Source organism: Mustela nivalis, assembly GCF_964662115.1.
Source record: "Mustela nivalis genome assembly, contig: HAP1_SCAFFOLD_1293, whole genome shotgun sequence".
NCBI classification, from domain to species: domain Eukaryota; kingdom Metazoa; phylum Chordata; class Mammalia; order Carnivora; family Mustelidae; genus Mustela; species Mustela nivalis.
Window position 1 is genome coordinate 39,920 of NW_028135371.1, and position 26,348 is coordinate 66,267.

Consider the following 26,348-nt stretch of genomic DNA (forward strand, 5'->3'; position numbering starts at 1 on the left):
AGCCAGCGCCTGTGGGCACGTCTCGGCCCGACCTCCGGGAAACCGGCTGTATCTGATGGGTTTTATCGGGGGCCCGCAAACACGTTTCATGCTTAATCCTCAATAAACCTGACTCGGCGCTTGAGAAGCTCAGAGATCTCCCGGGCGCGGTGTCGGTCAGCGTCCTGCGGGCCAGCGGGGCCGAGCAGGGCTGCGCCTCAGCCAGGGCGTCCCCCGAGGCCCCGCGTGGGAACCCGTGGGCTCGGCTTGCTCTCCTCACTCCTGCCGCCGTCCTGCGCGTCTGGTCCCCCACGGCACCCCAGACTTAGCACGGGGCCGCGCACGGGAGGGTTTTGTGGACACTGGTTGGACGGACAGAGCGGTGGGGACCCTCCCGCCAAGGCTGTCTGACCAGCGCCTGTATCCCTGGCTTTCAGGGCCTATCGTGGGCTGACTCGTGTCGTCCAGAACCCCACAACCAAGTCGGAGGCCCCGGGAGCTTAGGATGAAGACATGGGGACGCAGGTCTTTAAGGAGATCATGAACTTAGAACAAGGTCCCAGGCGGACCGTGACATAATGAGGACACGAGACACAGAGGGACAAGGCCGTGAGGACTTGTCTACGCAGACTTCTGAGCTCCAGCACCGGGAGAGAATAAATGTATGCGGTTGTCACAACGGACACGGGACGCTGCCACCCACATGTCCCTCCGCCCCTCCTGCTACCTGGTGGCTGGAAGCCCACGGTGGTGCCGGGGGCACTTGGAAGCGGGGTCTGTCCCTCTGTGGTGGTGCTCGCGGCGGTGGCAGTCCTGCTGGTAGGTTGGCTGGTTGCCGGGCTGGTGGCCCGCGGGGTGGCTCTGCTGGCCAGGACCCCTGGGACCGTGGGGCCAGCCACCGTCCTGGAGGAAGGTCCGGTGGCGGGCGGGGGTCCCGTGGCGGGCGGGCGGGGACTGGGCGGGGGTCCCGTGGCGGGCGGGGGGCCCGAGGACATGGTGTCCAGGATCCAGCCCTTCAGCCTGGTGACGCGGGTGTACACGCCCGGCCTCCTGGCCTGAGCGCAGCCGACCCCCCAGCTCACGATCCCGGCCAGGTAAAACACGCCGGGGGCCTCCTCGCAGGCCAGGGGTCCTCCCGAATCGCCCTGCAAGGGAAGGGGGGGAGGGTGGGAGCCAGCCCACCGCCCAGCTGCCGCCCGGCCCGGCGCAGACACGGTGACGGAGGTGGGGAAACTGCGGGGATGGCTGGCTGGGACCGCGGGCCGCGGGCGCCCTCTCCGCTCCCGGCTCTGCCAGGCGCTCAGTTCCCGCGTCACCGCGGTGGGGGCCCAGGACACCCGCTTCAGCCCCACCCCGCCTGGGAGACGCTGGTCCGGTCGCTTCTCTCCGAGTTCCAGCTGTTCTGGCTTTTGTTTGGGAGACGCAGAGAGAAATGCAGAAAACTAAACAGACGATCACGGTCACGGGTGCTCCCGCCGCCCGGAATGAACCGCTGCTCGCTCCTGCCGGCCTCGCTCCTGCCGGCGCCGAAGGAGGCGCACCAGTGACTCGGGGCTCAGGCCGCGTCTCCCCACAGCTGTCGGGGGGGCCTCTCTCGGCCCGCGCCCCACTCTGCCCACCCCAGACCGTGGGGACGGCGACGCCGGGTGACTTCCAAAGTAAGGTCAGGCAAATGCTGGCCCTGGACGACTGGTCCTGGAAGCCCACCGCCGCCTTTGGAGGGTTCTGGGCGGAGACCCCGCGGGGAGGCTGCATGCAGGGTGCCGTGGACACCCTCGCCCACAGCCGGCGCCCACAGCGCCCGCGGCCGCCCCCGCGGAGGCCGCCCCGCGCGGATACCGCGCTCGGAAGCCGGCGCCGGGTGGGGAGGAAGCCGGCGATCCCCAGCCCCCGCCGCACGAGTGCAGCCCCGGAGGTGGACCTTCCGGCGAGTCCCCTGAGCGACAGCGGGGAGAGCCCGAAACCGGCCGACCCGGAGCCGACGGCCCGCGGCTGGGGCTGGGCCACCGCCCGTTCTCCCCTGGTGCTGTTCCTGGGGTGCCCACGCTCCCCGTTCTCCTGTATCCGCATCATCCCGCCCCGCCGCGGGGAACTTGGCCGAGTCGCACGGCAGCCGCTGCTGGGACCGGCCTGGAGCTGCGCGGCGTGTGGGGAGAAGCGGGTGTCCGTGACGCCAGGTCTTTCCGGCCGGCCGCGCGCGGTTTCTCGATCCGTTCAGACCTTCTCGTTCTCTTCGGAGTTCCGTGACCTCCTCCATGAAGGCCCCGAACACCATCTAGAGTTTACTTCTGGACGCCAGACGGACGCTGTTCCCACGGTCAGCGGGCGCCCTCGTCCAGGCCGCCGGCGCCTGCGGGAGGCTCTTGACCCCGCGGGACGCCCTCGCTCAAGCCGGGCGGCGACGCTCGCGAGTCGCCATTTCTCCGCCGGCGGCGTGTTTCCAGCGCTTACGGTCTTCTGTCCGGGCGTCAGTTATGTTCCCGCGGGTCACGTTTCTGTCCACGAATGTCATCTCTCCTTCCTTCCCTCCTGACTCTCCGCGTGAGACCAGACAGGCCGGCAACAGCAGGCGGCCGTGTCCGGGGAAAGCTGCTTCGCCACCGAGCGTGCTGTCTGCGGCAGTTTCTGTTCTCCGGCTCTCATCCGGGTGCAACGGTTTAAAATGTAACTAGAAATGGTGCCTAAAATCGACCAAGTGCCGGGTGCCTGGGTGGCGCCGACTCTTGCTGCGGCTCGGGGCCAGCGGTCAGGCCTGCGGGATGGAGCCCTGCATGGGGCCCCGCGTTCAGCCGTCCACGTGAGTCTCCCTCTGTGCCCCCCAAATATGTACATCTTTTAAGTAGTCAATAAATTATTTTAATTTATTACATAAATCTCTCTAAGTCCTTTCAAAAATTATCGAATGCCGGGGCACCTGGGTGGCTCAGTGGGTTAAAGCCTCTGCCTTCGGCTCAGGTCACGATCTCAGGGTCCTGGGATCGAGTCCCGCATCGAGCTCCCTGTTCCGCAGGGAGCCTGCTTCCTCCTCTTTCTTGCCTGCCTCTCTGCCTACTTGTGATCTGTCAAATAAATCAATAAAATCTTTTTTAAAAAATCATCGAATGCCTTTCTCTGGGGCTGTGCAGGCGCCGCCGTTCCTCCCCCTCGGCCCAAGGGTGTGATGACTGAGTACTGGGTCCCCCGCGTCCGACCAGCCTTCATAGGAGACCGACGCACCGCGGCTGATTTGTTTTCCTTTTAGCGCATTCCTAATCTGCCAACGTCTACTGAGGGTTTTGCACTGGCGTGTCTAGGTAAGACTGGTCTGTAATCTCAGCCGGGGACGAGGTCCGGCCCACGCCGCAGCCCGCACCGGCTTCGCCTCCTGGGAGCACACGATCGGGGCGTCTGAGCTTTCTGCGCCTCGAGCACGTGCTTGGAAAGGGCATTTCTCTGAACCAACGTGAAAGACATCTGGTTCTCGGAAGGGTTTCCCTGTTCGCGGCGTCCCGACAGTTCCTTCCCTGCAGTCTCTGTGTCCCCGTGGAGCGCCGTGGACACCTGGATGGGAGCGAGGGGGAGGGGCGGGCCGGGCGGAAGGGAGCGGGCACCTGCTCAGCCGCTCACCTGGCACGAGTCGACCTTGCCCTCCAGGAAGCCTGCGCAGAGCATCCGGTCCGTGAGGGAGAAGTTGTAGAGGGCGCTGCAGGCCTTCTGGTCTATGATGCCCACGGACGCTCTCTGCAGGATGTCGGGCTTGGTAGCTGCGAGAGGAGAGCCCCCCAGACGCGGTTCAGCCGGCAGCACCCCCGAGAGGCGGCGCCATCCCCGGCCCGTGGACGAACCCGCAGGGCTGCAGGGATTCCTGCCGAGTCTCGGGGTGAGAAGGAAGCTGACCCTGGCCCTCCTCGTGCCCGAGACCCTCCCCGCCGCCCCCTGCACTCTCCCCAGCGCCGCAGGCCTGCAGGGAGGCCGTTCTGAGGCTTCGGAGCCGGCACGAACTGGGGGGCTCGGGGCGCTCGGAAGGGCCCAGCACCAGGGAGCCCAGGTTCTCGCAGCAGGAAAGCCCCGGGACGGCCATAAGCGAGTGGGCAGGGCCGTGGGCGGGCGTCCGTGGCCCCGGAGGAGGGGAGGGGAGGGTCTGCGGACGGACACCGGGAGCTCACCGTTGCCCTCCTGCGTGCTGCCCCAGCCGGAGACCACGCAGCGGCGGCCCACCGGGAACTTCTGGATGGCCAGCGGCAGGCACACCGGCTGGATGAACGGGTTGAAACCCAGGGGCCTGGCCAGCTCCAGCACGGCCACGTCGAAGTCCAGGATGCCGGGGTTGTACTGGGGGTGCAGCACCGCCCTCCTGAGCCCCACCTTCACCGGGGTGCCGCCAATGCCCGCGAGGGACGCGGTGCCCAGCTGGGCCCGCACCAGCTCCACCCTCGTGCTGCCGACAGGGGCCGCTCAGACACCCGCCGGCACCCCCGCTGCCCCCAGGGAGCTGGGCGGCGCCCCCGGTCTGGGCTGGGCACCAGGAGGACAGAGGGCCCATGCGGCTGCTCCCCCAAAGCTCCCGAGCTGGGGGCCAGGCAAGGCAGGAAGCCCTTCCCTTGGGCTGTGACGAGAGTGAGTGGCTCCCCGCGCTCTAGGGGCGTCAAGCACGGATGCCGGGGGCCCAGGGGGAGGGGCCCTCGTCCCTCCTCTACTTAGCCCCACTCTGTCCCCAGAGGCCAGTTCCGCAGACTCTCCTCCCGAGAAGGCCCCCAGAACCCCTCCTTCTCCTGCTCCCCCTGTGTTCTGGCTGGACGAGCCCAGGGCCACCCCAGTGCACAGGGGCAGGAGCTGCCGGGGACACCTGGCCGCGGAGGGGACGGGCCTTACTGGTTGAAGCAGTGGGCGGCTGACAGCAGCCAGCGGTCGCCCACCACGGTCGCGCCGCAGAAATGCCGGGAACCTTCCTTCAGGCTGACCTGCCAGGGCACCTCCCCAGAGGCGGCCCCCAGCCCACCCACGATCCGCGTGGGTTTCTCCATGGCCGGCCTGGCCCCGCACTCTGCCAGGGACGAGAGAAGAGGGTCTCAGCATCGCAGCCTGCCCAGGTGGGAGCACAGGGGCTCGGACACCAGAGCGCTGCCGCCCCGTTACACGGATGAAGAAACTGAGGCCTAATGGTGGCCTCCGGTCTTGTAGCAAGGACGTGGCACAGCGGGCGCAGGTGGGCTCCAGAGAAGATACGGTCACAGAGTGTCTTGGGTCCGAGGGCCCAAGCCCACCAGACACAGACCTGCGGCCCACGAGGTCGGGCTGACGGGCTCCCTGCAGGGACCCGGGGAACTGGGCGCTGCGGGATCTGGGGACAGGCGGGGGTAGCTGACATTTAAATGAAGCGGGGCTCTAACAGGCTCCGCATCAGGGGTCTGGGGGACCACAAAGGCCGACCGGCATCTCGTCTGGGTACCTGGAGACCAGAGAAGACAGACACAGACCACTGTGTCCAGAAACCCCATCTCTGCAGCTCGGCCCCAGGTTGTAACTGGGGCAACTTCCCGGGGCCGAAGACACAGGGGCCCCGGGTGAGAATGCGGGTGTGACCGTCACTGAGCTCCGCTGGAAGAGGCCACAGGAGAGCTTGCGGTGGGAAGAAAGCAGGCCCAGGCCCAGCCGAAACTCTGTGTAAAACCCGGAGCACGGAGTGAACCGAGCCCGCCGGCTCCTGGGAGGGAGCGGACAGCCGGCCGCAGTCACCGGTCCGGAGGCCGTGGAGGGCTGGGGGCAGGGCGGGGCGGGCTGCTGTGTGGAGGGCGCGGAGCTTCAGGTGGAAAGTTCTGGAGACTTGCCGCACAAGGTGAAGATACGTAAGGCTACCGACCTAGACGTGCAAGAAGCTCAGGACGGCCCGTTTTAGGTGTTGGACGCGGCAGTTAAGGATAAAATGAAAATTAAAAACCAGATAAGCGGACGTTGCTCCTCTCCTGGAAAAGGAGCATGCAAACGTGTGCAGGAAAATTTGAGGAAAAAGAAGAGAAACGCAGATTCTCGGATGTTCAAATGTCCGTGTGTGTGCACGTGGATGTGTGTGGGGTGTCTGGAAGGAGCCCCGAGGGCACAGCTCAAAGGCACCAGCCCCCGGCTGCCCCGGGAGGACATCCCACGGACGTCCCCGTGCGCTGCCTGACTTGGCCGCGCAGCCTGAAGGACCCGGCACGCCTTCGCCCGTGCCCACGCAGACATCACTAGCCCATCCCCCTCTGCTCCCCAGTACGGATCGACCCACCCCTGCAGGGAGTGGACGCTGACAGCCGCCTGCGTCCCCAGCAAATACCTTGTGGCTTAGAGGCGGTCACCGGATCAGGAGGCGCCGTGCTGGGACCCCGTGTGGGTCTGGCAGGGGTGTGGACCACCGGGCTCTCGGGACTGGTGGGCCAGGCCCTGCTGGGGGTGGCAGAGGCGGGAGCCACAGTGGGGGCCAGAGGCCCGCTCGCCGTGGTCATGGCCTCCAGGATCCAGTCCCGCAGCCTGGTCACGCGGGCGTAGACCCCGGGGCGCCGGGCTTCCGCGCAGCCGATCCCCCAGCTTACAATGCCGGCCAGGAAGAACCTGCCGGAGGGCTCCTCGCAGACCAGGGGGCCTCCCGAGTCACCCTAGGAGACAAAGGGACGCCTTCGGGGGGGGTCGGGCTCCAGGCCGCAGCCAGCCCCAGTCCCAGGCCTGCGGAGTCGGACTTCTGAGAGGTCCTTGGCCACGAGCTCAAGGAGCAGAGCCGGGCCGACAGTCCACAAGTCAGAACGGGCTTTCTCTTCTGTAAAAACTCAAGAGGCTAAGCTTCCTTCCAGTTCCACTGCAGGCAGTTAAAGACCCACCCCAGATAAACACCCGTCCATCTCCTTAGCCCACCAGATGCACGGTGATGTGAGCGCCTGCTAGACAGACAGGAGGACAGGGCGGCCACTGCACTTCCCCAAGGGCCTGCTCCACGCTCGTGCCCCTGTCCTGCTGTCCCTCCCTGTCCCTCCGCTGTGGCTTCCTGGCCGCCTGCAGCGACCTCCCCCACCGTCTCCCCATCTGCTGAGAGGAGTCCGAGGGCACGAGCTAAAGCGAAGGCAGTCCGCGGCCGTGCTCCGAGTCCGGTAGGGGACGTCTGGGCGGTGGACGGGGCCGGGGGCAGGCGGGGCAGGTGTGGGCCGCAGGCTCACCTGGCAGGAGTCCACCTTCCCGTGCAGGTAGCCGGCACACAGCATCCTGTCGGTGAGCGAGTGGCCGTACAGGCCGGCGCACAGGCCCTGGTCCAGCAGCTCCACAGTGGCTTTCTGCAGCGTCTCTGGCTTCACCACTGCCCGGGGGGGACCGGCAGCGTGAGCCTCGGGCCGCAGGTTATGTCCGCGCCGACCCCGCGGCCCCTGCTGAGGGGCACTTGCTGCAGCAGCCGCTCAGAAACCGGCGGCGGCCACACGCCACAAGCGCTCTGCGGTAACCTCCGGGCCCAGACGGCAAGGAGGCATCCGACTGGACACCTCGTCTCCCTGTGGAGACCCCTCCCCCACCCCTGCAGCTCTTCTTGTGCTACTTTGCAGAAAGCTCTCCTCAGCCCGACCCTGGCTGATTTACGGTTCGTCTCTGCTAAATGTGAACTCGTTATGTTGCCCCTCCTCAAATCTTCCAGGGTGCCCTCCCCTCCCCAGCTCAAGGGAAAAGTCCAAGTCTGACCACCGACCCCAGGGCCTTTGCATATGCCACTCCAGCTGCCTAGAATGTTGTCCCTACAGAATCTGCCTGTTTTCCTCCCTCACCTCCTTCCTCAAGAAGCCCCTCCTGACCGCTTTACCCCCTCCCCGCCCCTACTTTACTTTCCTGTGCTTTGTCCCCATCTACCCTCTTTAGGACCGACTTCCCTCTAGAGCTGTGCTGTCCAGAACGGTAGCCACGGGCTACGTGGCTACTTAAACACAGATCTAAATGTGTTCAAAGGAAGTAAAACGTGTTTCTGAGCCGCACGGGCCACACTGCAGGGGCTGCTGGTTCCTGCAGCGTGCGGCACAAGCTTAGGAAAGCACGGCCGCCCCAAGGCAAGTGCTCTTGCATGGCGCTGCTCTGGGCTGAGCCCCACACAGGGAAGCTCCCTGCTCTGCTTCCGGTCGGGCCCCGGACCAGTGCTCGGTGAGCCGGGTGGCCCGAATGTGTCTGGATCGTCTCCCTCCTCACGGGGTCCACGTGGCCAACACCTTCCCTTCCCAGAAGCTGTAAGAATCACCAGCACTTTTCCTTCCCTTTAGGTCAGGTAGATAGGGACCCGGGAAAACCCCAGAACGCAGGCAGCGGACTGGGCGAAGGAGGTCAGCCGCGCTGGGTCCCCAGAGCCTTCACACAGGGCAGAGCTGCCCCGAACATCGGGGGCCCCCGGGAGCCTCCACTCCTGTGCGCTGTCCATGGAAACCCGCATGGCCGCTGAACCGGCCCCTGGCTCGCAGCTACTGTGTTCCAGCTACTGGAACACTCTAGACGGCCTCAGCCGTAGCACGATCCACGAGGATGGGCAGGCTCGCTGCAGGACGCCCTCCCCTCCCGCGCCTCTGCCTCCTCCACCAGCTTGGAGCTGGGGCGTCTGTTCGGGGGCCTTCCCTACAGCGGTTCCCAGCCCATCTCGGGTTCCCCGCGACATCCCGCCACGGGACACTCGGCTCTCTCCCAAGGCCATTCCGTTCTGTGCAGTCACTGCAAAACCCGGTTCAGTGCGCAGGAAGCAAGGCTCGTGGGGCTCACGGAACCGGTTCCTACGAGCCTCTGGTCCCCACGTTTTCGTGAACCAATACGGAACCTCGGGTTACGCGGCTTCTGCCTAAATGCACCCTCGCTGACGCACACCGCGGGGTCACCCACCTGCACGCGGGCCACCACTCAGCCACACGCGCTGAAGGCGGCGAACGCACCGCACGTTTCCGCACAGACGCGCCCCAGCCTCCTCGTGCTTCCGGACGCCGGCCAGCACCCACCTCTCCTCTAGAGGCCCTTTCAGAAATCGCCCTCAGAAGCACAAAAATGCAAAGGGCATTGCTTTCTGGTCTGAGCTGGAACAGTAAGGGGGCACGAAGCCTGGTGGGCCTCGGCTGCAAGCATGCTCCTCGTGCAGACCCGTGACCCCAAGGGCGCTGCGGGGACCCATCTGGGGCTGTGAACGCACCTCACTGAGCAGGGCGCTCGGAGCACAGAACCCCGGGACCCGGGGGGGGCCGGGGGCTGGCCCAGCCGCGGGAGCACAGCACTTACGGAAGTCCTCCCGCAGGTAGCCCCAGCCGGAGATCAGGCACTTCCTGCGGGGCGGGAAGACATGCGTGGCGGCGGGCAGGCACACGGGTTGGACGTGTCTGCCGAAGGCCAAGGGCCCGTCCAGCTGCAGCACCGCCACGTCGAAGTCGGCCGTGTCCGGGTTGTACAGCGGGTGTGGGGTGATGCGGGCCACGCGTGCCCGCACCGTGCTGGGCTCCGCGCCGCTCAGGTATGTTGTGCCCGCATAGGCCACCCACTCTCTCGGGTCCTGGAATCTGCAGGAGAGACAGACCACGGCTCAGGGGCCCACCCACGGGACAGGTGGCTGTGGGAGATGCGGGAGGCCCCAACCCGGGGGAGCCCCGAAACCCAGTCATCACCACCGATGTTTCCACACAAGCTTGTCAAGAACAAGCAGACGCAGAAGAAATCCCGCCGGCGCCGACGGTCGACACCCCGGCAAGCACAGATCTGAGAACGAAATGCTAAGGGGGCGCCAAGACCACAGACCGGCTGGGAAACAACCAAAGGGACGCAGAAGGCCCCCGGTGAACGAAGCCGGGACATCTGACCGAAGCCGGGTGGGCCCGGCCTGGCTCTACTCACCGCCTCGCCCTCCCCGAGCCCCAGCCTGCCGGGTCGGCGCTCGATTTCACAAGTGCATATTCCATTCACGGATTTTCGTCTTTGCGCTCATTTCGGTATTTTCTGCCACGTGACGTGAAATGTGACGCGTCCCCATGGCGGTCTCCAGTGGCCCCGTACGTTTTCCCTCCCTGGCGAGTGCCTTGCTCCCTCACCCTAATCCCGGCCCCACGAGGCACCTCGTGGGCCCCACAGCCAGGCGCCGGAACAGCACAGCCCCCGGCGGAACCCGGGGCCAGGCTCCGCGTCACAGAGCCCGCCCCGCTTGCCCACCCTCGCGCCGTATCCCCCGGAACGTTCCGCTCCGCTCTAGGCCAAAGCTCTCGCTGCCTTAAAAATGGCTCAAATGGTACATGTCCCGGTATCTGTATTAGCGTAAGAAAGAGAAAACGGCAGAGGCGGGCACGGGCCCTCGGGACAACGGGGCGAGTCGGATGTGCACGGGACGCTGGCGGAGGCTGCGGGCGTGTGACCGCATCACGGGCGTGCGGGGCCCCTGCCCCATCCGAGCAGACTCCGGCAGAAGAGTCGGGGGGGACGCCTCGTGGTCACAGAAACAGCGTCAGATGGTTTGGCCAAGAAAGGCGCCCACACGTCTGTGCGCACCGGCCCAGCTCCGGCCCAGGCCGCAGGCGGGAGCGCTGACCCAACAGAACGAGGCCACGCGCCCGGATCGGGGAGGAGGTAACACAGGTGTCGCCAGGACCGTTTCCTCCTCTTGGGTTTGCCTTGATGGCGTCGTAACTACACATGGGAGGAAGGAGACTTCCAGGGGGAAACTCCCGGCTCCTACCGCCCTGAGCTGTCCCTGTCTCTGGCCTCCCCCCCGCACCGTCACCCCGAGGCGGACAGCAGGGCGCACTCGGGGCTCCAGCACCCCATGCGAGAGGCCACGGTCTCTGGGGGGAGCTGGGCTGCCGCCGCCCTGCCCTCTCCGCAGGACTCCCCAGACCACAGCTACCAAACAGCAATGCCTGGAGCAGAGACTTCTAGAACCTTCTCCCACCTCTGACCAGCTCGTTAAACATTCTGGCCATCCCCAACAACAAACCACAACCCAGTTCAAAAGTGGGCAAAGAACACAAACATATCTCTGAAGGAGACCCACAGAAGGATGTTCCTTGTCACTCGGCGTCAGGGCAGGCAAATCATGACCATGGTGCGTCCCCGCTGGACGGCTCAAGTCAAAATGGCAGGTGGCAACAAGTGCTGGCGGGGGCGTGGAGCCGGAGCCTCCTGCACGGCTGGCCACGACGGGAAATGGTGCAGCGCCCAGGGGTAGAGGGTCCTCAAGGGTTAAACACGGAATTACCCGATGACCCAGCAACCCCACTTCTTGGTCTGTACCCGGGAGACCTGAAAGCGGGCACCTGAAGACACACCTACACGCCCCTGCCCAAAGCCACAGGACTCACAGGAGCCAGCAGCTGGGAACGACCCACGCCTGCCACTAGAAGAGTGGACACCATGTGGTACGTCCACGTAATGGAGTGTCGCTGCTCAGACGGAAGAAGGAAGGAGGAACCCTGACCCCTGCCCCTCGCGGAGGGACCCCGAGGACACAGAGCTCCACGAGAGCGGCCAGACCCAGGACACATCCCGCAGGACCTGACTCCGGGAGGACCCAGGGGAGTCCCATCTGCACAGACGGAGAGGAGAGGGTGGGAGCCGGGGCAGGGGTGGGGAGTGCGTGCTTCGTGCTTCGTGGGGATGGAGTCGCCGCATGGGGAGATGGAAGGTTCTGGAGCCGGAGGGCGGGGCGGCTGCAGGACCGGGTGAGCGAGCTTCCTGCCGCTGAACTGCACCGGTTAAAGCGGTACATTCACGTTACGTGTGTCTTACCATGATTTCAAAAATTAAACGACAAGAACACATTCAGATTCAACAACAAAAAATAAAGGAGAAGAGAGACCCCAGAGGCTCTGAGAGCGCCAGGAAAGGGGAGCCCCCGCGCGGGAAGGAACAGGGGCCAAGGGGGACGGGCTCACTCGCTGAAGCAGTGGGCCGCAGACACCAGCCACCGCGTCCCGACGACAGCCGCCCCGCAGAAGTGCTCGTTGTTTTCTCGAAGGCTGACTTGCCACGGGAACTCCCCGGGGGACGCCTCCACGCCGCCCACGATCCGGCCGGCCGTGTTCCAGCCAGGCTGCAGCCCGCAGTCTGCAAGACAGAGGTCACCGACCAGGAGCCGCAGGAGGCGCGGCTGTGACTGTGCTCCCAGCGTGCCCGCGTGGAACCTCTCGTTCAAAGACGTGTCCTAGGTTCCTGGCACTTGGCTTTGCCGACTCCCTCGGGGTCTCCCCGCCCCTCCTCTGCCCCATCTCCCCAGCTGCCCGACAGATGTCGGACCCCCAAAGGCTGCACGCACCGGGGAGTGGCAGAGAACGCCGACTGGGACCCTGTGCTCCGCCCCGCGCAGCTATCCGGCAGCTGTCACCCTGCCACGTTACGTCGCATGCTCACGGCCACAGCCGGGTCGGGGGGGGGGGGGGGACTCACGCTTCCGAGTCGATGCGGGGGGGATGCGCCAACTCAGAAACCAAAGGGTCAGCTCCTGGCTTCCTGTGTCCCTCCCTGCCTGGGACATGTCCCCCCTCCTCCTCCCGCCAGGGGCCCCTGCTTCTGAGGTCTCCACCGCAGCTCACGTGGCCACACAGTGACCCTGAACTCGGCAGCCCCGGCCTGTCCAAACACTCACATTTCAAAGAAAGTCTGGCCCTTGACCACCTCCTGGGGGGGCACCTCTACGCCCCTGGAATACTGAGTGCTAACAGCAGCTTTGTCCTGGGGCATTAGGTCACGCAGGACGTTTACGCTACAGCGGGACTGATTGACGGCCCGGGGCCACGCGGGGGCCACGCAGCAGCCGCCTGGTGTCTGGAGCAGCGGTGAACTGTTACCCGCTGAGTTGTGCTCCGCGAGAAGGTGAAGTTTTAACACCCGGCACTGGTGAATGTGATTTCTTCGGAAACAGGCTGTCACAGATGACCCAGGTAAGACCAAGTCACGAGTGAGGGCCCAAACCAATAACTAGTGTCCTCGGAAAAGGGGAAATTTGGACTCGGGCACCTGGGGAGAACGCCGTTGGAACACGACGACAGAGGCTGGGGGACCCTTCTACAAGCCGACAAGTGCCAGGCATCCCACAAACCCCAGAAGCTGGGCGAGAAGCAGGACCCCGATTCTCCAGCAGCTCAGGAGGAACCAGACCCTCGGGCACCGTGGACTCGGGCCTCCGGCCTCCCGCAATCCGTTTACGGCACTTGGTCCCGCCAGCTCTGGGACTCTCCTCCATAAAGCGAGCTGTGCCGGGGCTACATGGCCATGGGAGCAACCCCCAGGACAGACCCTGGACACCAAGGCTCTGTGAGCCGCCCTGCTCGGAAACACCGTGTGTGCGGTCATGTGCTGCCGCTGCGAGTTAGCTCAGGGCGGTCCCCACCGCGCCACTGGGAGGACAGCAGGACGCTGGCTCACTCCTGCTCTCGCGCACACCCTGCCTGTGCACCTTTCCTGTGAGGACCTCTTCCCTGGAAGACACAGTTACTGTCATCGAGCACCCGAGTTCTGTGACAGCTTTCAGTGACCACGGCCCCCGGGGGAGCCCGGTGGACCCCAACCACAGCCCCCACAGACCACCCTTCACAGCCAGGGGTCACACGCCGCCGGTGTCCCCTTCATCGTGGGTTTTGCCAGTTCCAAAATTCTCATACGTCCTCTCTTCGGGAAATCTCGGTCTCGGCTGGTTTTGCTCACGTCTACGTCCTTTGGTGGAGTTTTATAACTCTATGATATCACAGGCTTGACACGGTTACTTCCTGCTACTACTGGTCACGAGTGGGGCTTTCTGCCTTTTCTCTTTTTTTTTTTTTTAATTTTATTTATTCATTTGACAGAAATCACAAGCAGGCAGAGAGGCAGGCAGAGAGGAGGAAGCAGGCTCCCCACTGAGCAAAGAACCCAATGTGGGGCTCGATCCCAGGATGCTGGGATCACGGCCTGAGCTGAAGGCAGAGGCTCTAACCCACTGCGCCCCCCAGGCACCCCAGCTTTTTCTCTTCTAACCTGTTGTTACTTGCATCAAGCAAAGCAGCGGCTTTCGTGTGCTGGTGTCTGTCTCACTCCCTCTGGGGGAACTAACCTTCCAGCCGCTGCTCAGTCGACACATCCACCGGCTGACACAGTCGCGCCGCTGTTAGGAGCGCTGTCCCCCTTCCTCTCCACGCCCGCACTGCTGCTCTGACCCTAGCGCCTGGGCTAGCACTGCTAGAAAACGTCGCGTAGCCTTACCGCACTCCGACCGCAAGACTCCCTTGCTCAAATCCCACGGCCTGTCGGACAGAGCCCCAGTTCCTGTGGCTTCCACAGTTCGGGGAGCACCTGACTGTGCCGTCAGGTGCCCCTCTGCACGCTTCTCAGCCAACTCCAGGGACTCCCGCGCCCGGGAGCCCGCAGGTAACGTGCACAGTGGGCCAGAGAGCAGAGCCAGCCGCTGACCCTGGAAAGCGGACACGGCCCAGGGACCGGCCCGACCTGACACTGACCACACTGAGCCTCGTCAGATCCGTCCGAGCAGTCGGTTCTGTCATCGCACTCCGGGTTCACTTTGGTCACACACTGGCTGTTCCGGCAGGAAAAGGTGTTCCCAGGACAGCGACCTGAGGGCAGAGAAGAACCCGCAGGTTAGGTTCTGCCTCCCGACTCTGTCTCTCCTGGCTGCAGCAAGAGGTCTACTCAGAGCCTCTAGAGCATGGAAAACATCTCTTTTTTACTTTTTTAGCCCTGAACATTCCCGAAATAATTTTCTCAGCATCGGTACAGAGACGAAACACGAGAATGCCGGCCAGCGCGAGGCGAGGGCTGTGCAGCAGAAACACTGGCGCACCACCTGTGCTCCCATGTTTTCCAGCGCCCTCGCTTTTCTAGAGCGAAATACAGACGAAACTGGACTTCTCAAGCTGCAGTAAAATACGTACAACATAAAATCCACCGTGCTAACCATTTCAAGTTTCCAGTTCACACTTCGGGGCTGTTCCTCGTGGGGGCTGCGCAGCACTCCTGGTCCTACCCACTGGGCGCAGGAGGTCCCAATCCTTAGAACCACAGAGTCCCCGGACGCTGCCCGGCATCCCCTGGGGCCTGGATCACCCCTAGTTGAGGACTCTGTACGGCAAGTGCCACTCTTCTTTTTTTCCAAACTGTCTGTTTTTGTCGTTTAACAGCAGATTTCCACCGCTTTTCAAAAAAAATCGTTAATGTTTTCTCTCTCTCGTGTCTGGCCATGTGTAATTCAAAGTGTCTCCTCTTTAAACACTTTGCCCACACAGGACTGGGAACCTGTCCCCTCCGGCCCCCTGGAGGAGGCTGGTGCGCAAAAGCAGCATTTACTGCGCTCGAGGGACCCCTCTGTGTACTGGAAAGAAGTCCGGGAAACCTTTCGCAAGCCTGCAATCAGACCAACTCTGCAGAGGCGGGGAGCTCCTTGGGAGAGGGGAAGGCGTACCTGACTTCAAGTCTCTTTCCGTCAGTGGCCCTTCCCGGCTTCCTGCGGGGAAAGAGACCAGAGCTGTGCGCGCATTCAGGGAGCTCCGCAGCTCTTTGAAAACGCCGGACTGCAAAGCCGAGAGCTGCGCTGCCTACCATGGGGGCCACCTAAACTTTAAGTTAAATCAACTGAAGTTAAATCCAATGGAAGAGTCTCTTGCCCGGCCTCACTGGCTGCATGACGCGCGCTCAAGAGCCACCTGGGGCTGGGGGTCCCCTCTGTGGGCCACGCAGGCAGGAAACTGAGGAGAATTCAGCCAGCATTGGTGGAGAGGTTACTGGGACTCAGCGAGCACGTCTGGGCTGGTGGGGAAGGACCGTCCTGTCCTGCAGGGCAGGCAGGGTCAGTGCAATCGGTGTTTAACCGGACGACACACCGAGCTCGTGTCTGGCTCCCAGGTCGCGATGCACGCGTCATCAGATTTTATGCGGTTCTGGTGCACGACAGGAATCTGCATCATCGGATTTTGGGGTGTAATCGCGTTTACTTTTATACCTACACCAGGGTTGCCAAGCAATGGCTATGGGCCAAACGCAGCCCGTTTGATTCTGTAGATACAGTTTTGCCAATACACAGCTGTGCCCGTTTGTTCATGCACCGTCTGGAACCTTCCTGTTAGAGCAGAGCGGACTGGTCTCAACAGAGGTCCCGAAGGTGGCAGAGGCAGGAGCATTCACACTCTGCCCCCCGCCGCGGTCACCGGCTCTGTGCTGCCCAGAGTAAAGCGCCCTAGGGGCGTCCACTGGTCATCAGAGGGAGCAACCCTTGAAAGCCTGAAGTTCGATGCAACTTCCAGCTTCCTCTCCCACGGCCGCCTCCTAACCCTTCCAGCGTCCGCCGCCTACTTGCCTGTGAGCTCCGCGGACAGGATGGCGCCGTGGGCGGCCAGGGGGATGCCCCGGCCCCGCAGCCGTGCCCGGAGCCCCTGCCGCAGCAGCTCCTCCTCCAGGCCCAGACTCAGGGACCGCAGGCCTCGCAGCAGGAAGCGCAGCCGGAAATGCACGAAGACACTGGAGTTCCCATCCCTGCAGGAGAGAGAAGCCCGTGGACGGGGGCTCCTGCTGGAATCTTCCGGAATCTCTCGGGAGCCACCGGGGTCCCTTCCCCCGGAGGCGGCCCTGACTCACCAGTAGCCCAGCACAGTGCAGCCCACACAGCTGGCCTCCAGCTCCGTCTCCTGAAAGCTGCTTGCGAACTGTGACAGAAACAGGAGCCGCACACGCTGAGGCCACGGGGCAGACGTGCCCCACGGGACCTGCCGCGTGCGCAGAGCCAGAGCGCGCGGGACAGCGCCCCTTCTCCCGGTACACGCACCGGTCCCAGAGCTGCAGACCTTGAAACTATCTGGATGAGAACAGCGGCCTATCGGCAGACGCACGGACAAGACATGGTCCGTCCACAGGAAGAGCGACGCCCCCTGTGCTGCCCCCGGGACGGACCCCGAGCCCACGCCGCGCAGGGAGGGAACCAGACGCAGGAGGCCACACGGGGTGCGAGTCCACGCAGGAGGCCACACGGGGTGCGAGTCCACATGTGAGATACGCCCAGACCAGGCCCCTCCCCACACGGGAGGGGGGCTCGTGGGGGCGGAGGGCGGGGAGGGGGGTGATGGCCGATGGGGACCGGGTTGCTTTGGAAGTGATGGAATGTCCTGGAACCAGACAGAGGTAATGGTTGCACAATTTTGTGACTACACTAAGTGCCACTGAATTGTTCACTTTAAAGATGGTTAATTTGGGGGCTCCTGGCTGGCTCAGTCGGTAGAGCATCTGACTTTCATTTTTGAAGATTTACTTATTAATGTGGCAGAGGCAGCAAGCATAAGCAGGAGGAGCAGCCAAAGGAGAAGCGGCTCCCCGGTGAGCAGGGAGCCCCAGGACCCTGCGATCATGGCCCGAGCCGAAGCAGGTGCTTAACCAACTGAGCCACCCAGGGGCCCCGAGCATCTGACTCTTGATTTCGGGGTTCTGAGTTCAAACCCCACATTGGGCGCAGAGATCACTTAAATAAAGAAACTTAACAAGTGGTTAATTTATGTGAATTTTACACCAAGAAAAGCCTACTTTGTGCCAACAGATGCCACTGGAACTTGCTTATCCTTCGTGTGCTGTTCGAGTGACCACTGTCCACTTCTCCGGGGACAGTATCGGCTTAGCAGCGAGAGGCCCCGCCCTGGGAGCTGGCGTGGCTCTTGCTCCAGGTGCTGCCCCAGCAGCGCCAAGGCCGGGGGTTCCTACGTCCCCCCGGCACCTCACGGGACCTCCACCGAGGGCGACAGGACATCCCGCTTTATCTGCTCTCCCAGTGGAGTTACTAAGAGCGGCCCCGGGCACGGTCAGCGTTCCGGCGTGGCTGTTAAAGCTGGCCGCCGGCCTGCTCCCGAAGACCGCAGTACACGGTTCTCCCTCCCCAAACTCCCTCCAACCTCTGTCTCTCACTTCCGCTCTCCAGCCCGCGTCCCCGCAGCCCGCACTCAGACCGGCCGGCCCGCACGCGGCCCACGGACTGCAGCGGGTGCTCTCTGCTGCCCCGGCCATCGGCCCACCACTGGCCGCACTGGCTACCGCGCTTCTGAAACACAGCTGGTACCACAGAGGAACTGGTTTTTACATTTTCGTTAATTCATGCTTCAACTCTACAGCAGAGGGGCGCCTGGGGGGCTCAGTGGGTTGAGCCTCTGTCTTCAGCTCAGGTCATGAGCCAGGGTCCTGGGATCGAGCCCCGCATCGGGCTCTCTGCTCCACGGGGAGCCTGCTTCCTCCTCTCTCTGCCTGCCTCTCTGCCTGCTTGTGATCTCTGTCTGTCAAATAAATAAAATCTTAAAACAGTAAAATAAAAAAATATAGCTTTCTCTTTAATCCCCACTTTACCGATGTCAGTGACACAGAACGATAATATTCCAGATGTTCTGAGTTACATAAAAAAATCGTTAAAATTAAATTTACCTTTTTCCCTTAACGTAGCTGCTAGAAAATCTTAAACTACGCACGGGGCTTGCGTTCTATTTCTTTTGGTCACTGCTTCAGGGTGTGGGGCTGACATCGGCCACCCGACACCCATGGGCCGAACTCACATCGCCTCACAGACTCGGAATGGTGTTCCCGTCCCCAAAGGGTTGGAGAAAAATCAAAAGAAAAGGAAGATCTTGCTCGGGTCGCGTGGAGGCTAGCTGAAGGGTGTGCGGCGGGGCCCACAAATCAGGCGTCAGCCGTCCCTGGCACTTCTCCGCTGCCTCAGGCCAAGCCAAGTCGCCTAGTCCTTGGGCCGAGCGTCTGGCCCCACGAAGCCCACGACCTTGCCCGTCTGGCCTTGGAGGAAAAGCGCGCCGGCCCGGATGTGGGCGGTGGGACGCAGCAAGGCCGCCCTGCTTCCTCATCCTACCTCCCAGCCCCGGCGGAGGGGGGCTCCTCTCACACCGCGGCTGCGCAGCCAGTGACCCTCCAACTCCGCCCAGCAGGAGGCTGGAACACTGTTCCATGGAGATGTAACCCCCCCGCCGCACAACACACCGACGGGTCTCAGGGCCTTCCGGGGTGGTGCCGCCATCACCGCAGCCCAGTTTTGAACAATCCACCGGCCTGAAAGCAGCCCCGTCCCCCCCAGCAGTCTCCCCTCCCCAGCCCCGGCCCCTCGAGCCTCCTTCCCGTCTGCGGACGAGCCTGCTTGGGACGTGTCGCACGCACAGACTCACACCCTGGGGGCCTTCTGTGTCTGGGTCCCTCCCTGAGTGCCATGGGCTCGGGGTCTGTCCCCAGGGCCGTGCATGGGGCTTCACCCCTGCTGGCAGCTGGGGACGCTCCCGTGCGTGGGGACCTCCCTGTGCTGACGCAGCACCCGCCGATGGGCATTTGGGCGTTTCCACTTTGTGGCTCTTGTGAGTGCTGCTGCGTGGGTGTGGACGTGGGCATGCGGGCTTTCTGTGTGGACGTGAACTCTCACTTCCCTCAGGTGGACACGACACACAGACCGGCTGGGCCCCGCAGAAACCCTGTCTGACCCACCGACCGCCTGCCTCCTTCCGCGGCGGCTGCCCGCCTTCAGAATCCCGCCAGCCCCGCGTGTGGCTTCTGATCCTGCCGCTGGACTTCCACGTACAACCTGTCAGCCGGCTCCAGGCCCAGCAGGGGCCAGTCCCCACCGATGCCACACTCCCCTGTGTGCCAGAGCCCGCCAGCGCCGGGGACAGCGGCCTCACCGTCTTCGTCCCACGTGCCCTCATCCCTGCCCGGGCGTCCCCCCCACGCGGCTCTGCTGGTGCGGTCACAGCCCCCGGCCGCCCTCACCAGCCTCTCCAGCGTGGGCGTCAGCGCGCGGTAGTAGTCGGAGGTGGTCTGCTGCAAGCTGCCGGCATACCGGACCCCTCGGAGCTCGGCCGTGTGCTCCACGTCCACACCCTGTGTAGAGAGGGAGGCTGCGGACGAGACCAGGGCCCCGTGAGAGAGCCCCACTTCGGGGTCAGGGTGCAGTTCAGTCAGCCTCCCAGGCCCCCTGCCACCTGGGCCATCACCCCAACAGCGGGTGGGCCGACCTCCTGGGAGGCCCCAGTGATCCCCCTCAGTGCCCCCTCCCACCCCCAACCCGTGTTCCGGGTTGGATACGGACTGTACGGTCACCACTGAAGGCTCCCAGTGTCCCCCAGTTTTCTGAGGACAGGACAAGCTCCTTCTCACCCCTGTCTGACCACCGGGTGTGCCTGGCTCAGGGCCTGAAGCTGGCTTCAGCCAAAAGTGGCCGAGATGGCCTCCGGAGACCCTACCTCCCGTCCGGAGCCATTCCCACCAGATGCCACAGGGGCCTGACCACAGCCACGGCGCCACGATGCCACCCCGCGAGAGAACACGGGTTTCCAACCTTCGGAAACACCGTGTCAAAAGTACGCAGCCGCGAAGACGCAGACCCAGGAGCACGGGTGGGTGGGGAGGGGCAGAGCGGCTGCAGAGGAGCCGGCCCGAGGCAGGGACCCCGCGGGAGGGCCGCGTGGCACAGGCGGGGAGCCCGGCACCAGCGCGGGCGTGTCCAGCCGCAGGCCACACGCCTGCAGACGTCCGCCCGGCGCCCGTGCTGCCCATCACAAGAAGTACACGACAGCCAGACTAAGAGCCACGTGAAGTTTAAAAACAAACAACACAGTAGCAACCCCGGAAAACATGTCGAAAATATGTTAGGACTCACAGAAAGACGCGCTAACCAAAACACTGACCATAATCAGGATATTAGAACAGTGAAAGCAGCGGCCACCTTAACCCTTCAGGCTGGGTCCCACCTCGGCGTGCCGCGACTGCGTGCGCGTCCGGCCGCAGGAGCTGGGGCCCCCGTTTACTTAAACATGCGCTCGGAGCCAAACCCGGACGCGGTTTGTCTTCTCACGGGGGACACACGGAAGAAACAAGCACCCGCTGTGCGGGCCGGAGTGTCCGTCCGTGCCCCACGCCCTGCCTCAGCCGCTGCTTCCTCCCTCCTGCCTCACCACACCCGACCTGGCTCTGGAATTCACAGCCCAAGGTCAAGAGCCGCTCGCTCACCCGACCGAGCCCGCCGGGCGCCCGCGCACGAGCCCGTGTCTTCCCTCTGAAATGATGACTGACCCACGGAAACTCCGACGCGTGCCCGACGCCCAGCTTCCCCCAGGCTGGCGTCCGCAGCTCAACTCGTGAGCTGGGTGGGGATACGTTTTAATTTTAAATGAAGAAACGTTTAAAAAGTGTGTCTTTCTTAAAGCCTGCCTCAGTTTCGGGGGTCCCAGGGGGCCGCGTTTATGCTGCTGTTCACGTGTGTGCGCGCTCCCGGGGTGCCCGCGCCTCCCCCTGGCGAGGACACGCACACTGGGGCACACCCAGAGCACCGACCTTCCTGCACCTGCACCCGCGGCCACTAGAGGGCTCCGCCAGGCCCGCCCGGCGCAGGGCACTCGGGACACGGGGCAGTCCGGCCGCTCCGGTAACACCCGTCTCCAACACGGAACACAGATCACAGAAGGCCACGGGGGTTCCCAGCTTACTGTTTCGCCACAGGACAACCTTTTCTCCCAAACTGCCACTTCCTATCACTATTTCGAGGCGGCAAGGGGACCTTCATGCCGCAGGGGAAGCTGGGGAAGCCCACCAGCTCAGAACAGGCCTGCTCCGGGTCAGGGCCGCCCAGCGAGCTTCCTGTGATGACAGAATGTTCTAGACACGCACCGCCAAGGCGGTGTCCTCCATGAGCTACCCATGCAGGTGGCTGGTGGGGACAAGCAACTGACTCTGTTTTCAAGGACGCTGCATGCTGGGAGCAGAGTAACTCATCCCCGCCAGACACTGACTCGTAAACACTATTTACTGTTAACGACCCCCAGGGGCTCATCCCCGGCCACACGGACACACGGAGGCTGATACCAGGGGAAGAGCAGCTGCCCTTTGTGGTGGGGAGGAATGACAATGGCTCGCGGTCTCTCAGGGAACGTCTGTAGAAACATGACGGGGGACCCCTGGGTGGCTCAGTCGTTCACCAGGTCACGATCCCGGGGTTCCGGGATCGAGCCCCACATCGGGCTCCCCAGAGCAGGGAGCCTGCTTCCCCCTCTGCCTGAGCCCTCCCTGCTTATGCCCTTGCATTTTCTCTCTCTCTCTCTCTCACTTACTCTCTGGTAAATAAATAAAACCTTAAAAAAAACATATATATATAAAGACAGAAAGAGAGAGGCATGCGGGGGAATCTAGAACACTCGGTGGAAGGAGTGGCAAGTCCCCCAAGAGCATGCAGGACCCGCTGTCCCCTCACGAATTCTCACAAGACAGCAGGAGAGCTCCACCCCGGCAGCGCGTGCCTGTGGAGACCTGTGGGGCTGTGAGCCACAGAGACGTGGCAGGGACGCCGTGGCCAGCCGTGGTGACCCGTTTTGTGCTTTAGAACAAGACGACACTGTGGGTGGATCCACAGGTTCAAAATCAGAAGGCGCCGAAGGCCACCTGGTGACAAACCACCCCTGTGCCGGCCCGTGGGCTGTCCCTCCCCGGAGATGACCCGGGGGCGGACCCCCCCACCCCGCGCCAGAAAAACTGACGCACACAGGCGGACGAGATTTCCTTTCTTGCTACGCGGCGCCTCTCCCTTCTGCTTCTAACGTGGGCGTCTCTAGATCATTCTGCCGGGTGAACCGTACAAAATCACGGCCTCTCTATACGGTGCGTCTCAAGCTGCCGCCACACCCGGCGCAGAGCCTGATGCAGGACTTGATCCCCAAACCCTGGCGTCGAGACCTGAGGTGAAATCCAGAGTCGGACGCTCGACACTGAGCCACCCCGACGCCCCGCTGCTCGCTCTTTACGCTTCAGAAAGTACAAGAGCTTCTCGAATTCCTCAATCCTTAAAAAAGTTCGTTTCACTGTCCCCATCTGTCTCCTTTTTCACCCCGTGGTGAAAACTCCCTGGGAGAGCCCGGTCCGTGGGAGACGCGAATGCCCGGTGGCCCCCGCATGCACCCGCCCGCCCCCCACAGCCAACCAGTGCACACCAGGCCCCAGCTCCTGGCCTGCCTGACTTTTCTCCTGGTGACCTGAGGGCCAGCCTTCAAGTCCACGCCTGCACGCTCAGGCCTCGGGTCCTGGAGTCAGAGCCCGGGTACCGCTGAGCCACTCGACATCTTTGTGCACGTCGCCCAGCGTGTGAACCCGTGCGAGTTCACAACCACTTACCCACGAGGACCGCCAGGGTGACCAGGACAAGGCCAGTGGCCACCACCGCGCAGAGGGTCACACGGCGGCCCGTGGCACCGGGAGCTGCGACGTCCTTTGCTGGCCCAGGCACAAGCTGGAGGTCACCAGCGGTGGGCTCCATGGCTCCTGGACACGGGGAAGGCGACCTGGATGCCAGCAGGAAAAGGACGGAAACACGGGTCAGAGCTGGGGGACGCTTCCTGTCCCCCAAGCAAAGGTTTCCCTCGTGCAAGCACGGCAGCCTTCCACAGCGCCCTGGGTGCCCGTCTCCCTGGCGACACATGGGCTCAGGGACGCCTGGGTGGCTCAGTCGGGGGAGCCCGGGCCGTCAGCCAGCTCGGGCGGGGGCCAGCTTCTCCCTCTGCCTGCGGCCCCTGCTGGAGCTCTCTCCCTGTCTCGGCCTCTCCGACAAATAAACAAGTAAGTGAAATCTTAAAACAACAACAACAAGAACAAACGCAGCACAGCATGGGTTCCGGGCAGCGGGCTGGGCCTGCGCACGGGGCTCTGCGCGGGCCCCTGGGTGGCGGGGCGAATCGGCGGCGAATCGCCACAGACCCGGGCTGAGAAGGAACCAGATTTACTGCTGAGCAGTCCGGGGCTCGGAGTCCTACAACCCCGGCGCGGGCAGGGCTGGTCCCCCCGGGCCCAGGGAGACCGGCTCCCGCCCTTGCCTGGCCCGCGGCCCCCATCGTCCCCGCCGGCAGCGCGGGGTCTGCCCGTCTCCGGACCCCCGCCCTCTGCCTCCCTCTCGTGACGACCTGGTGAGGACGCCGGGCGCCCCGGGAGCCCAGGGTCACCCCCGGCTCGCGGCCCTGACGAGGCCCCTCTGCCGCGGGAGGGGACACGTCCGCAGGTCGAGGTCGGGGCCAGGCACGCCCCGGGCCGCCGATCGGCCTCACCACGCAGAAGCCGCGGGCACCGAGCGAACCACACGGAGCCCGGCCCGGCGCTAGCTCGGGGGCCCGCCTCGTCCTCCGTGGCCCTGCGTGGCCACCCGCGGCCGCCAGCATCCCCTCGGAGGGACAGGCCGCTGCCTCCTCCGCTGCCCGCTCGCCGGACACTGGCTTCGCTCGGGCCTCGGCACCTAAGGGCCCGGAAGCAGCCGTGTGCTCCTCGCGCCCCTTCGTGGCAGTCTCGCGAGAGACTCAGATGGGGACCCACTAGGCCGGGCCTCGGTCGCAGTCTCGCGAGAGACTCCGCGGAGGCCGCCCCTGGATCATGGTCCCGCGAGACACCTCGCCGGGACTCCACGAGGCTGGGCCTGAGGCAGTCTCGCGAGAGACCCAAGCCGGGGGTTCTCTCTAGGCCAGACCGTGGTCGCAGTCTCGCGAGAGACGCCGCGAGGACCCAGGAGGCCTTGCCCGGGCTCCAAGGCCGCGTGGGTCGCGAGCAGTTCCTGCGCCTGCGCTGGCGGGGGAAGGGTAGCGGCGTCCGCGTGTCCGCGGCGCGGAGTGCGGCCCGCCGCCCACCCTCCCTCCCGGGACGCGCTCACCGGACCCACCTCCGGGCTGCGGCTCTCCCGCCACCCCCCACTCTGCGCGGGCCTCGCGGGTCGCAGAGCGGCTTCGGGGGCGCCCGGGGACGCTCAGGTTCCCGAGGAGCAGAGCATCCTCCTGGGGTAAGTGTGTCCCCGGCCTGGTCACTTCCCCGCGTCGCCTGGCTCGGGCCCAGCGCTCTTCTAGGTGTTGCTCTGACGCCGGTTTGTAGATCGGACTAACCTCCTTTTTCCTTTCTTACTAAGGTCTTACTTAGCTGAGGGGGCGGGGAGAGCACAGAGCGGGGGGGTGGGGGGCAGGCGCCCCGCTGGGCAGGGACACCCCCACCCCCACCCCCACCCCAGATGGGGCTCGATCCCAGGACCCGGGGATCAGGACCGGAGCCAAGGCGGACGCTTCCCCGACTGAGCCCCCCAGGCGTCCCCAGATGTGATTAACTTTCAAACTAGTAGAGGTCGAGTCAGCAGATGACCGTCGGGGCTGCGGTGGGCCGCACGCCATCCGTTGACGGCCTTCAGAGGAGAGGAGCCGGTTCCTTAAACACATCTCCCCTTCCTGCTGGCTGTGTGTCTGTAGAGAACCTCCGGAACACAGCCCTTCATGCGTCTTGTGCAACATCTGGGACATCCTCATACTAAGAAAACAGGCATTTGCTGTTCACTTGAAATTCAGATTTACGCGCTGTGGGTTCATGGTTAAGTCTGGAGCCCAGTGCGGGGGCCCAGCCGAGGCATCCCCTCCTCAAGGGAGCGTGTCCCTGCTGGGAATGGCCAGTCCGTGCCTCACCGCCACCCTCCCAAGCCGATGAGAAAGGGGAGATGCGCGGGGGTGGCGGGGAGTGGAGCCGTGTAACACTTACCCCTTTATTCTAACACTTGAGCTGCAGGGCCCTCTGAGGAGCCAGGGAATCTCCAAGAATCGCTTGATGAAATGTTTTAGGGACAAAGACACCAAGATTCACCTCTGCGATTAGGGCTGGAAACTCAACTTTAGTGTGTGAGCTCATTGACACGCCCCCGGCCAGACACACACACACTATATTCATTCAGCCCAGCTGCCCCTGCTACCGGCGCCCCCCCCCAAGCCCGTGGGTTTTCTAAGGATGCCTGTGTTCTCTGAATTGTCCTGTCATCACTGTCATTACACCGCAGAAGGGGCCCGGTGCTGTTTAGCATCGAATATAGAAGCACTATTCATTCAGCTTCCCGCCCGTCTGATGTTTATGACAGACCAGGCCTAGATGCTCTGTCCTGAGTACCCAGCCCTGAATGAGGTAGATGAGATTCGCTGCACTCAGAGAGCTTAAACCTCAGTGGCAGGGACCCAGATAAATTAAAATTACAGCTGCAATTCAGGTTTGAAAATCTAGACGTGTCCATGGGGTTTTGAGTCTATAAAAAGGAGCTTTGATCTAGCCGGGGGCGGGGGGGGGGGCGCGATGCGGAGGCGGTCTGGAAGGGCTTTCTGGGGGAGGGATGCATTATCTGAGTTCTGAAGGATAAGCAGGAACTCAGTAAGTGGCCATGGAAGGAGCAGATTTCCACACAGCAAGGACAGGATGCATAAAGCCCTGTAGCAGGAGCAGGGAAAGTGGGGGCCAGCGCAGAGAGAGTGAGTCCGTCAGCTGTGGCCACCACACATTACCACAGACAAAGCAGCTTACAGTAGCACACAATCGCTTGCACTTTCTGTGTGCAGAATCCTGGCACATCTCAGCTGGGTCCTCACAGTCTCACTAGGCAGCAAGTTATATGT

At 63.6% G+C, this 26,348-nt stretch overlaps 1 protein-coding gene across 5 annotated transcripts in view; it reads right to left on the reverse strand.

Annotated features, from left to right (window-relative positions):
* Positions 1–25,190, reverse strand: part of TMPRSS9 (transmembrane serine protease 9) — a 28,951-nt gene extending 3,761 nt beyond the window's left edge. For 2 of the 5 annotated variants that reach the window (XM_082750564.1, XM_082750561.1), the window contains exons 1-11: positions 23,074–23,520; positions 15,359–15,400; positions 14,400–14,513; positions 11,844–12,015; positions 9,211–9,485; positions 7,143–7,279; positions 6,272–6,590; positions 4,831–5,002; positions 4,125–4,396; positions 3,586–3,722; positions 707–1,124 (exon numbers count right to left, since the gene is read on the reverse strand). In XM_082750564.1, the coding sequence (XP_082606690.1) occupies positions 707–1,124; positions 3,586–3,722; positions 4,125–4,396; positions 4,831–5,002; positions 6,272–6,590; positions 7,143–7,279; positions 9,211–9,485; positions 11,844–12,015; positions 14,400–14,513; positions 15,359–15,400; positions 23,074–23,377 (2,362 nt within the window). In that variant the 5' untranslated portion in view covers positions 23,378–23,520. Of the gene's footprint in view, positions 1–706; positions 1,125–3,585; positions 3,723–4,124; positions 4,397–4,830; positions 5,003–6,271; positions 6,591–7,142; positions 7,280–9,210; positions 9,486–11,843; positions 12,016–14,399; positions 14,514–15,358; positions 15,401–16,245; positions 16,426–16,527; positions 16,596–19,683; positions 19,812–23,073; positions 23,521–24,598 lie in introns of those variants that run through there. The other 3 variants (XM_082750565.1, XM_082750562.1, XM_082750563.1) reach the window with 3 other exon arrangements.
* Positions 25,191–26,348: the final 1,158 nt, after the last annotated feature.